This window comes from Chlamydotis macqueenii, chromosome 2 (assembly GCF_036417535.1).
Source record: "Chlamydotis macqueenii isolate bChlMac1 chromosome 2, bChlMac1.mat, whole genome shotgun sequence".
Classification (NCBI taxonomy): Eukaryota; Metazoa; Chordata; class Aves; order Otidiformes; family Otididae; genus Chlamydotis; species Chlamydotis macqueenii.
Window position 1 is genome coordinate 128,224,001 of NC_141557.1, and position 13,222 is coordinate 128,237,222.

The 13,222-nt window shown below is 40.0% G+C and overlaps 1 protein-coding gene across 2 annotated transcripts in view; it reads left to right on the plus strand.

Annotated features, from left to right (window-relative positions):
- The window catches only part of SULF1 (sulfatase 1), a 130,761-nt gene that overhangs the window by 76,227 nt on the left and 41,312 nt on the right, over positions 1-13,222 (plus strand). For both annotated transcript variants that reach the window (XM_086740924.1, XM_086740923.1), the window contains exons 8-9: positions 3,076-3,227; positions 5,259-5,428. In XM_086740924.1, coding sequence (XP_086597050.1) covers positions 3,076-3,227; positions 5,259-5,428 — 322 coding nt within the window. The remainder of the gene's footprint in view (positions 1-3,075; positions 3,228-5,258; positions 5,429-13,222) is intronic.

Genomic DNA, 13,222 nt, shown 5'->3' on the forward strand with positions numbered 1-13,222 from the left:
ATTTGGAGTCTCATAGCACGCACTGAAATACAGGGTTCAGGGGACCAAATGGGAGCTAACAAAACATTATTAAAGTTGGAAAATTAAGTAATCTAAAGCAAGGAAATTCCAAGATGAGTTGAACTCCATCAGCTCCAAGCCTCCCTTTCCTTTTCTAAATTCAATTTGTCTTTTCTCATCCTTATGCCCCAGGTCATTTCATCTCTGCATTTTATGGTGGTGGCTGTCTCTCAGGTAATGCCTGAATCTCAAAAGAGAGGAGAGAAGGAAAGAAAGAAGCTAACTGTTGTTTGGTTTAGTGCCAAAACTGAAACTGTGGGGACTTTCTCAGGTCCGTAAAGGAACACCCTAATGGTGACATTAAACTAGGAAGCTGTAGTCTTTCCTGATCATCTGCATGCTACAGTTTTTCAGAGCTTGGCCATTTTGAGACACATGTTCATAGTCACCTCTGTTATTTACAAAGGCACTACATCAAAACCTAGAGACACTACAACGTATTAGAGAAAAGCTTGCCAAGGAGTTTTAAATCGACAAACCCATTTATTTTTCCCTAGCCTTTTTCTTGGAAATTGCTGAACTGTTTGGCTAAAATGTTCCATAGAGCAAAGTGCAGCCTGAGTCAGATAGCATGGAAACGATCATCACTGATGACTGAAGTTTGGCAAGACTGTAAATAGCAGAGTTCAGGTCTCAGTATTAGTCAATCTTAATTATAGGTGGGGCTATCAAACCATCCTACATTATAAATTACCATAACTTCCATTTCACAGCTTGCAAGCCTCTGATCTTTGTGGGAGGCAGGTTGGCAGTAGAGTACTTTACAGATGAGCGCAGCACACAGAGGTTCCCCAAGGTCACACAATAGCTGCTGGTGGATCTGGAATGGCCTTCAGGAGAGCTAACCTCAGATCTCCCCTGTAACCAGGGACTGTCCTTGTTTTTGCTTGGCTCTGTAATACTTCCTCTCTCTTGGTCACATCACTGTCCTATACTTCTCTTCACTGTTGTCTCTCTCTGACCTCTCTTCCCCTTCTTCTCTTTCCTTCACTTCCCTTCCCACAGTATTTTAGCCTTTACCCTTACACTGTCCCTGGACATCTGACTCTCTGAGATTTTAATCCAGTTTGGTCGCCTTAGAGGAGAGGTACGGTTTCCATTCCGGAAGGCAACAGCGCTGGGCATGCCTTCCCTCCCCACGGTCACCCTTTTCAGCTCAAGCTTCTTGACCTCTGATTGGCCTCAGGAGAAAAGCGGAGAGAGGCTGGGTTGCTTTCTTGGTAGCTGTGGGAGGAAGAGCTGGAAGCCTGGTCTGGTGTCTGTAGGACTTGTTTATATGTCACATTCCACGTGGTATAGGAAAGTAACATTATACATGACTGTAACCTCTGGTTAGTGACATTTGGCATTTATATGATTTGATTGCACCATATTTATGTTGCCTCAGGCAGGTCTTAATTATGAACGTTTTGATTTATCCACCAGTTTTCCCAGGAAGTTCACCATGCCCACATCAATCGGTTTTGAATTATTTAAGCCCTTCCACAAACGCTTTTTTTGGTTAGACTGAATGTGTCTAGGTTGAATGTGAGGTTTTCCAAAGTGACTTCATTTCCTAGTAGGAAACAAGTACAGGGGTTTGACGTGTGTCCCAAAGCCCAGCTGAGGAAGTAACACTGGGCAGCAGCTCTCCACAGGCAGGCCTGGCTGGTGGAACCAGGGCCAGTGGCAAGAGCAGGGGCTGTGCACCACGAAGGGGTGCAGTGAGGTGGGTGGCTGTCTCCCAGAGGAGCTCTGTCCTTGGAAATGGAAAGGTCTCTGTTATTCCCTCCTCTTCCAGGGTTTCTCCTCTTGTGAGAACCAGGAGTACCTTTGTGCTGACTGCTGGGGACACGGGCGGCAGAACTGCTGGCACAGGTGACCCTCAAAGGGCTTGTAAACCTCAGGAAAATTAAAACTGCGAACAGTGAAGTTACTCAGACACCCCAGTAACTTGCTGGGGCTGAGCTGGAGCTAATAAATCCCTAATAACTGAAGTCGCAGGCCCAGTCACGTGTTTTGTCACCACACTTCCCAGGCAGTGGAAAAGCAAGGCAGAGCCATGCAAACTGGCGTTTTTATCCAGGCTGAAGACCATACATAAGCAGCTAAAGAGCTTCCATACCCATCTGTCCCTAGAAGCAACACGACTGCATGTGCCAGGGTGACATGCCAACATTAATCCACTCTGCAAAAGCCAGTTGGCCAGGTTTTGGTGTCTGTGTATCATTGGCACAAGCAATTCACAACTCCCAGATAGCTGGGATTCCACTGCACTATGAAATTATTTTTTCTTTTTACTTCTTTCCAGAGGAATTGGCAGGATCATCTGCAAACCCTTCTGGGCCTGATGGCAATGGCTGAAAATTTCAGTCTGAGTAGGTTCTGACTTGTCACCTGGAGCTAATGGAAAAAAACTACGCTTAGTTTGGCAGGCCAGGTAGAGGTAGTTGACCTCCAAGTCTTTGCCTCTTCATTAGGTTTGCCCTAGAGAAGCTGTGGAATAAAAGCAGAGAGGGGATTCCCTCTTGCTCTACCCAGACGAGGCCCAGTGGGATGGCAATCGAGACTTCGTAGACCTTTTATCAAACCAGCAAATGTCACCAGGTTGCCAAGCCCAAACTTTCAAAAGTCAGAAGCCAAACTCCAAAACAACACAGAACTTGCTTAAAACCACAAGGTATTTCTCAAATGTTTCCTCCAGGGACTGAGTTTTTATTCCATTTTCAAGTGGAAACCAAGAGAAACATACTAATTCTAAAAAAACTCAAAAATATTTCACGTGAGCACCACATTCCAAAAGATTAAGAAGAAAACCTAAAGTCACGAAGGCTTTCAACTCTCATAAAACTCTGGAAATAAGTTATTTTAATTTCAAAACCCTCTAACGTATAAAAAGAACCTTTTTGATAAAGCAACTCTGACTCATTCTAACACATTTATTTTCATTCATGCATGCTTTTGACTCAGACTAAAAGACTTGGATTGCAAAGCCTCATGTGTGTGTGTGTGTTCTTTTTTTTTTTGCCTTCACAGCTTTTTTTGGGAAATACCTCAATGAATACAATGGCAGCTACATCCCTCCTGGGTGGAGAGAGTGGGTTGGATTAGTGAAGAACTCTCGATTCTATAATTACACCATTTCTCGCAATGGTAACAAAGAGAAGCATGGATTTGATTATGCAAAGGTATTTTCCAGACACATAAATGCCACATCATTAATCCATATAAAAATCACTTTCAGATAATTAATTAACCAGATAATTAATTAATTAACCAACTACAAACAAGAAATTGAGATGTCATTTTCTCTCCAGGGCATTTCAGATCAATTTCCATGTAAGAATATTAATTGTGCAACAGAAGAAAGTTCCCAAGGGCTCTTCAGTGCAGCCTGGTGATTCTTCCCTCCCTCCTTCCCTCTCTCTGCTAGAAAGGGATGGTTCAGCGGCAGAAGCAAGCAGTAAACAAAGACCTTTCCCCAAAATAGTTGTGTCCCTTGTGCTACTGAACTTTAAAGTTAGCTGAGTGTTTTCCGTTGCTACCCATATAAGAAACCGTAGTGCTGTTTTCCGTTATACAGTGCACACCAAAAAAAAAAGAATGTGTCTGTGGTGTCAGACTCCAGATATGACTACGAGAATAGATAAGCACAAGAATACGGCCATTGGAAAACTTCAGAGCTTGTTTGTGCTCTTGACAAAGTTTGGAAAGTATGCCAAGGTGACCTGCCCACTGCCGTGAAGTTTCTCGGAAAGGCTTAGGAGCGCAGATTGCAAACTTTCCAGCCTGCAGAAAGCAATCTGGAATTTCCTCAGACTGTAGCTCACAGAAGATGATACAGATGTTGCAGCTGTGGTTTCTGACCCATGTAATGAGGTTTTATTGGAAGCTCACAATGCCTGTTTCTGATTTCCCCACCCATAGAAATTACATGATACTAATTATATATTTATATAAAGTAAGAAAAAGAAAGTAAAGGATATTGGTTAGTTATACATTCCTTACACACCCTGTGTATGTAGCTAGAATAAATAGGCAAATAGGAGGGGAGGGGATGCCTTGGGAGAGCAGTCATACAGGCATTTCAGTAGAATAGGCCACAAACCCAGAAATTATCATAGCACTGGTGCCTCATGCTCATTTCCCATTTTGTACACCAAAAGGTGGCTCACTGTCTCTTCCATATCCCTGCAAGGCTTGTAGCTGCCGGGGCTACCGTGGCGTGCTACAGGAGAGGGAAAGGGGCAGGGGGGACAGGGAGTGGGCAAGCGAGGAGGTCACAGCTGGTTGGCTTGTCCTAGCACCAACATGTGACACAGACCTTGTCCCTCAGGCTCTGCTTTTGCAGCTGTTGAGGGCCTCGAGTCCACAACATATGATTAGTCATGCCTGGAAATGCTTGAAATTACAAACATTGTCTCAGCACTTTCTCAATGAAGCTCGCACTAGACCTCCAGGCCAACAGTGAGTGCTCCAAGGTGGCAGGTGGTTTAATTTAAGTTTTCATCTTTTTTTTCTTAGTTCCATTTCCTCCCTTCCCCTTGTAGGCTTCCATTTGCCACCTTGGATGTGGGTTAAGCCAGTTTATTAGCAAGTCACAACCTTAATTTCAGCAGCTGCACTGCTTAAAGTTGCACAATTAAATGAACAGAGCCTGCAGGAATTCAACTGCTCCCTGCATTCACATTTACAATTTCTTTCATAAAGATTTTTGCAATCTATGTTGCCTATTGTAGCTTTCTTCCACTTTGTACATATGCAAGAGTGTACTCTGAACAAAGATCATGCAAGAAATGGTTAGGTAAACAGAAAAGCAACGTAGAAGTCAATGATTTCTTGCAGTTAGGAACCATTATCTTGTGAAAGTGTTTTATCAGGGAAATTAAAGAAACATAACTTTGTCAGTATAGTCTGTCATTTTAAATGTTGCTTAGCATTACATTACAAAATCTGGTAATCATATTTACTTAATGCCTTCTATTGTATCTGATTTGCAAAATACTGTCTCATTTTATGTGGCATTGCCTGCTTAAGAAAGTAATTACTGCTCAGCCTCCCCTATGCTCCCTTGAATCATACATCTCTTTGATGGTATGTTTATATTTCCTGATCTGAGCTTTAATGAGGACTTGAAAATAACATAATAGTATGATAGTTTGTGATCTAATTAATCATGCACTTTGTAACTTTTGCTTTGTGTTAATCATATGTTCCAGGACTACTTCACAGACCTAATCACTAATGAGAGCATTAATTACTTCAGAATGTCTAAGAGGATATATCCCCATAGGCCCATAATGATGGTCATCAGCCACGCTGCGCCCCACGGCCCCGAGGATTCGGCACCGCAGTTCTCAGAGCTCTACCCCAACGCTTCACAGCATATGTAAGTCAAAGTCACACACTGCCATACCAGCTTCTTGTTTCTGCTTCTTGTGAGGTATTTGTTTACGGAGACTTAGGGACAGAGAATTCAAATATAAGAAACCCATAGTAAGCCGTGAATGTTTGCTTGTTTCTTTTGCCGTGCTTGCTCCTTTCGGCAAGGAGAGTGACAGCTCTGACCATTATTAAAACAGAGAGAAGCTCTTTTCCTCCTGGGAAGTTGTGGGAGATTAAAAGGTCAGTATTTGGCTTTGTAAGGGCAGCTTCTTACAATACCCTGAAAATATGTAGACACAGGTCAGGATCTGTTGGAAAGATATTACTTCTTTCGTCTTCTAAGATATGCGCTTCCTGGGCTGTAACTGGCTAAATACATTGAGAGTAAGAACACTCTTTTGCAGCTTTTGAGTGCACCAGATTTGTTTATAGACTAGATACTGGCAGTTTCCCAAAACAGCCTATTAAACTTCATTTTTAAATAACATGCTTAATCTTTTCTGATTATTACACTCTAATAAAAAAAAAAAGAACTCTTCATTTTCTTTCTAGAACTGAAGCCAACCCCAGGAAAAAATCTGAGGGTAAGCCTATATTCCACATCTTGCTTTATACCTTGCCTATTCCGAGTACTTTTCCTCATAGTGAGATGTTAGGGAAGCTTTCCATTGCCCTTCTTTCTACCATGGCATATAGACCACTCTTTCCATTTGTGCTTAAACTATGTCTTTACACCTCTTTCCACACAGAAAAAAACGTAATAAAATATTTTATCTGGATTGTACATTGATTCAGTCTCTGAAAATGAGGAGGAATCAGCTTCATCACACAATGAAAAAACTCCTTGGTCTACAAATTGCATTTTGGACACTCTGCAGTAGCTCACACGTAGGGATGTTTTTTGTAGTTACATTAACTAGTTTAAAATTGCAAGGAGTAGCAGTTACTGCATAAGCTGCATGCATAAACTGATCACCAGTTGGGGCTAGAAAGAGGTTTGCTGTTCACGGTACTTGGTTAAATATTTGTTAGTTTGTGTTTTTTTATCCTCTCATTGGCTGCTGCTTTCTAGATATGCTACATTCCCTGACCTTACATTCTTAACTAGATTTTCCTTATGCTATATTCTCCATGATCCCACATTCCTGAGACTAGACTTTACAAGTGATGCAAACCAGTCAGAAATGTTTCATAGTTATTTAGACGTTCAGGGTAATTCCTACCTGTATACAGGAGTGATGATACTTTAGTTTGTAAGTATTTACTTGAAATTGGTTCTCAAAGAACCATTCTGAAGAATTATCATCACCTTTTTATGTCCTGAAGGTAAAATAAGATAGACATGAACACATAAAACCTGTCCCATATTGGTTGTATGAAAAATCTTCCTAACTCAATATCTTGAATTATGTGCTCCAGTAAAAAGCGGGGAATACTTAAGGGAGAAAAAAAAAAACAAAAACAAAAACAAAAAAAAAAAAAAAGAAGATATTCCTTTTCTCGGTTTTTCCAGCTTCTGAAAATCACCAGTTTAGGTGAAACATCCACGCCACTGTGCCCCGTTCTCTTTGCATTTGTCTGCTCTCTTTTTGAATAGCGCTGGCAGCCCCACCATCCTGCGGCAACAAGTTCCAAATTGTCACCCCGTGCATCGGGAGCAAAAGATTGCCTTTTCTTTCCTTCTAAAGCTGGAGCTTGCCCATGCCGCCGGTGTCACCTACTTCCTGTCCTGTGGGGAATAATAAATAGTCACTACATCAAATTTAATGGACCTCTCCCATGTCTTCTTTCAATCACTCCTTTTCATAGCAAGAGAGTTTTATCTATTTGTTCTCACTCTGTTCAACAGATTGCTTCCCGTTTAGTGGCACAAATTGCCTGGCCTCAGGCAAGCCTTCCTGTCTGCTGGGGGACTATCCATCATACAGGAGGGTAGGATTCAAACTGTTTCCGCTTAGCTGTGGGGACCATGTCTGGAAGAAAAGCACTGAATCATTGTATCTCACCCTAGCTCTTCCCAGGCCAGAGCAACTCATTTTACGCTCCATGCTCACTGTCTTCTGATGAAATAGTGCTTGTAGGAACTAGCATTTGTTTGTCATGCTCCTGACACTTCCTACTGCTTGGTGTTTTCAGCCTACTTGTTTTCTAGCTTGTGCTGCTAGAACTGATGGATTTAGTTAGTCTCCAAAATTTTAACTGCCTTTCCACCTTATACAGGTTGCATGTCATCTGCAAAGATCAAAGGAAGTTTTCTTTTGCAGTCTTAGTTTCATTTGAGTACTTGTGTAAATTAATTTTTATTTGTGTTGACTTCTGAAGTCTAAATACCTTGCTCTGCTAGGCTACTTGTGAAATAACCTGGAATATGACACTCAGCTGTGCTTCTTGTCTTCTGGTGTTGTTGGTTTTTTGGCAACCTTCTTGCAAAGAGTTTTTCCTCTATTGACCTCAAGAGAACCTTACTGGGTTGTATTGTGTTTCTTATTGCACTGACTGACTGGGTGTGTTACAGTTCAGTCTGCAGACTTAGAAATGAGACAAATTGAAGATAAACTGCCAATTTGGGTGGCTGAAGCCTCCAAATAACTGATTTCTCTAGCAAAAAAAAAATGTTAGCAACATGCTCTAAAAAAATACAAGAAATTCAGTTCTTGCAGAACTATTCAGTGCTCCCTGTGAAAACAGCACAAGAACAATAAAATCCCTCCTGCCAAGGTTTTGTTTAATTTGAACATTTAACCCTTAGGTTTTCTTCCTTGGTGGTCAAGCACCATTTGACTCTCTTTCTTTCTGACCTTGAGTGACAGCCATCTGACCTTGGATTTTGTTTTTAAAAATGTAGTTGCTATATCATGTTACTGTAACGCCTACCTCCAACAAAGAAGGGAAACGAGGTCAAAAGCTGCTTGTTGGCTTTACAAACTGAGATGGAAGGTTATACCTACAAACTAAGGATTAAGATAGCCTGTCAACCACATGTGAGGGGAAGTTTTACTTAAAAGGACAGTAGCTGAAGCAGACTCTTAAATTATGTGATGTTTCCATGCTGGTAAAGTGCGTGTCATTTGAAATACTACCTTTATACATTTTTTAAAAATACATCCAAAAATTTGTTTAGAAGAAGTTTTCCACTTGCACATATGAAGAGAGGAGTGGCTACTGCAGGAGATGCTCCAGTTCAGGGAGAGTTCTACCCTCAAATGAGGTGGTCCATTGGTATCGTTTCCCCACTAAACAACACTGAAATAAGAAAATCAGATCAATGCAGCAGAAACATTCGTAAGATTCATTAAAATCCCATCAAAACCAAAAAGAGAAGGAGGAATTACATATCATCATTGCCTTATAATCTTGCTCTCCTCAGCATAAATAACCTACTGGAGTGGCGTGAAAAGTCTTGCAAGGACAAGAAAGGTAATGATGTGTATGCTGTTTAATCATTGATTTAAAGGGATCCCTGTTAATTCTTATTAGCTTCAGTTTAACATGAAAGATAGACTATATCTTACTGGAAGCAGCAGACACTCTATTTTTTTTAAGCATCCATTCTCCCTCCCACTCTCCAACCTCTCCTCTCCTTAAAATAGGTCCTAAGACAAGACTGAGACCTAAAAATATTTCTGAAAGTTTATGCTGGCTGCTATCACTGTAATGAGTGATATGTTTTCTGAAAATAAATCATACTAATGCATGTCCAAAAGTTATTTCTGTGGAAGAAAATGGGACTGGAAAAGATGTATTAGGTGAAAGCAATACATAGATTTTTGCTGTAGTAACGAACATCATCTGTTGGGGAGCAAGCTTGCTAGACCTTTGGAAATGCAGTTGTTAAATATTAAGTCATGACACAAGAGATTACTCTCGAGGTGTCCCTGGCAGCTGTTACATGGGAGTCTTGTTCCATCAGACAGCTGAGCAGGAAAGCTCTGACTCAAAGGATGCTCTGATGAATGCCTGAATTCTCAGTTATGCTCAGGGCCTCTGGCACTTTAAGTTCCCTTTACGTTCCAGTGTGAACCAGTCTTAGGGGAACTATGAATCAGAATTAAGCTGTTTATAAGCTGTGAAGAAAACAAACATTAGAAGCAAAAATCTGCGGGAGGCAGGTTTACTGAAGAATGTAAAAAATTGAAATCTGAAACACTGCTGACTGTGCTGAGTTGAAGATCCTTGGGCTGGCGGGAGGACTGACAACCAGATTTCATGGTTACCTGGAAGCAATCCTATTGCCAGGCTAAATATCTTAGGAGAAGCAGCTAGAGATGGTATCTGGGAAGAGATCAGAAAGCTTCTCAAGGTAATGTGAGAAAAGGTAGATTATATGAAAGGTAGAGCTTTAAATTTCCCTATAAACATAGTATGAAAGGTGCTGAATGATCAGGTCTAGCGGTAGCGGTGTATTTGCCGTAGTGGAGCATGAAGACCAGCAGTGTGGGACCTCTGAATCCCCAGAGCAGTCTTAACTGTGAATTTGGGGTGTGAGATGGCTGCATTCAGGGTGCCTTCTAGTCACTGGGGCTGAGTCTCAAACATTTGCCAGTTACAGTGTTATTTCTTGTAATGTGGACACTTTTACACATCAGTAATAAATCTTGGCATATCAGTGTGCCTTGTCACGGCTAGCCTGAGGCCCACTTGGACCTCTGATTTAGAGATAAATGATCAAAATCATCACAGGAATCATTGCAAGTGTGACTTTAAACAGGACTAGAAGAAACAGTGTGATATAGAAATGCAATGAGATTCTAGTTACAAAATTAACTTCTGCAGCAGTAATAAATAATCTTTCCTAAAAGTAAAAAGGTGTTATATCTAACAGGTAACAAATTTTTAATCTTCTTTATTCTGAAATATAGCAATTTTTTTACACTTCAGGAGTGAAACTTTCACAACTTACATCCCCAGATATATAAATATCCTTGGGTTTAAAAGATTCCTCTTTTAAAGGGCAGTGAAAGTAGGCACAGGGTGGTGAAATTCAACTTCACATTAATACCGACCATGCCACTGGTCGTGGTTTTTTTACTTTTAATTTTGCCTAGAACCTAGACTTCCTGCTTTCCAAGAACAGTGTCTAAATCTGGAAGTCTACTTTCCCTGGAAACAAAGGATTTGCTTCCTTTGTTTATTTACTCTTTTTCCAAAGAAACATGACCACTTATGCAACGTTTGCTAATCATATTCCAAAGAATAATATAGGTGTCAATTTTGTACAGAAACTAGTCATTTTTCACAATGAGTTTTACCATAGGTATTATTTTAAAATGTTGACCACTTTTATTTTTATGAATTGAAAATGTTTCTGGGGCATATAGGTACTGTAATCTTTTCACTAACTAGAGAACTCCCAATCCAAACACAAGATTAGCCAAACACTTTTGGAATATAAACCCCGGAGAACTCTATGGAATTATTCACAGTCAGGATTTTTAGGCATTTTCTTGTGTTGAATAAAATCGGGAGGAAATTAGGAGATTGTAAATGGAGGCAGACACAGTTTTTTTAGTATGAGCAACTGAACAAATGTTTGTAAACGTGCTTGTTTCTTTCCATGTTAACCCATCTGAAATGGAAATGCGTATGTTTAGATCAGACTTTTAGGAAACAAATGTCAGTTTGAAGGTGCACTGAATTTTAGGAGCTCTTAAAACATACTGTACTCTGCTTTATTTCTTTCCCACACAGACACCACAACTGTGTAAACAGCATTAGCAAAACTGAATCTCCCATTCTTTTCTTAACCTGTAAAGTATCTTTTTGTAATAATGACTTGCAGAAGGACTTTATTCCAATTGTTTCATTGAATATCACACAAAAAGCAGTTCAGTTACTAGCAGAAGGTATGTAATTAATTTTTGAACAGTTTGCTGTTTGAGGACTCCATTTCAATAGATCCTTAAGTACAAGCATCCATTCTTTTGAGTTTTGGGGTTTTTTTATTTCTTGTTTAACTTAAAGTTATTGTAGTAGTACCTTAGAAGCCAAATAAGATGCATTCTCTATTTTGAACTTCAAATTTAAATATGCAAATATAATAAATATGTTGTCAGTAAGACAACATATTTACTATATGTTGTTGTGTTGACTTCTGGAGTCAATGGATATGAAATGCTGACTGTTCATGTAACTGAAGGTTATTGACACCTTTTGGATTCAGGCCACAAAGCTGAATGCTAATATAATTCCATTCCTCTCAACATAATTTTAAGTATTTATTTCAATACAAATACAGATAAATAAATTATAGATTTCATGATGAACCTCTTTCTTTAAAGACAAAAGTGCACTAGTGGTTATAGGTATTTACTCCTTCCATAACCTATAGAACACTTATCACTGTGGGCTTTCCTGCTGCAGATTAACAGCTGTGAATGAAATTTCAATGTGTAGCATGAACAAAGCAATGCACATTGATGCAGAGACATTAAGCGCTAACAGAACCTGAATCACAAGTCATTCCTTTCCTGAAGAGACTCTAATTTAAGGCTAAAGAAGGCTATTACTAATTTACTTTTTTGGTTTCTGCAAATGTGCACATAAAATGGGATTATTTCTCTGTAAATTTATTCACATAGGTGAATGATTACAAAATCTCAGGGTGAATTATTTTTCTCATTCTGATAATACATTTATGGGAAAGTGCCTGACTGGGTTCAGTGTTTGTTATTGTTAAGTATTTGGGATTTTTTTGTTAGTTAAACTGATGGTATCAATTTGAAATTTTATGAACCTAACAACAATTGTAAGTGAGCAACTGAGCAATCTAGATTTTCCCAAGCTAGTATAGCCTGCAAGAATGACAAATACGATACCTTTTTAGTAGAGTAATTTTTTACTCTCTCAATCCTTACCCTCTCTGCAATTTTAATATTCGTGTAGTATGTTGCTGGTCATTTTGGAAGCCACCTACAGGAAGGGGAGCGCTTTTTCATGTTATCTATTTTTGTATCATGTAAAATGAACTCTCAATCAGTCTCCAGGCACACATTCAGAAGTTTAAGTGCTTTACTATTTGCCAATCAACTAGCAAGAATGACCTTGAAATCAGAAACTGCTCCTTACTGTGCTCTGGGGCAGCATCAGGGGAAGCCCAGCAAAGACCTACAGACAGGTGAGCAGTAGCTCCTTGCCAGACTTAGAGGCCATGGGCAACCTGAAAACAATGGGGTACCTGGCACTGTCTGCTGGTCATGGATCAACAAATGTGCTAAAGAGAAGATAGCCTCCATGACTGAGAAGAGGCAATAGAAGACATGGTACATATCTTCAACCTTATATTCCCAGTGCTAAGAGGAATCAAGGAAATGTAGAGAGAGATCGGTGTTACTTTACAGCAGTTCTTGTCAATACAGAGCAAAGCTGTTCCCAAAAATGGAAGAACACAGACTGTGATAGACTGTGCCATGATGACTTTCAGGGGCTTATAACAGCTGAACATTTAGTTGATATCTCCTACTGCTTCAAGAAAAAAATGTTGTGATAAACAGTTATCACTGACAGGGAAGAGGTCTGTCTACTTGGAAAGGTTTTCAGAAATCAGCAGAAATTCATGATTCACCTCTGTTGCATTTGTTTTGGGATTTTTTTTACCCCAAGAAAAGTTAGACAGATCCGAGGGCAATGTCAGGTCTTGTGCCTGGCAAGCAGTGCCTTTCTGGTGCATTTCTTCAAGGCTCAACAAAGAGGGATATGCAGGGAACACAGACAAGCTGTGGAGTTTTTTAATCCCTTTCTGTCTCTTCCCTAGTACTCTTTCTCCTCCACTTTGGACCCCAGTTTCACGTTTCTCTATCAG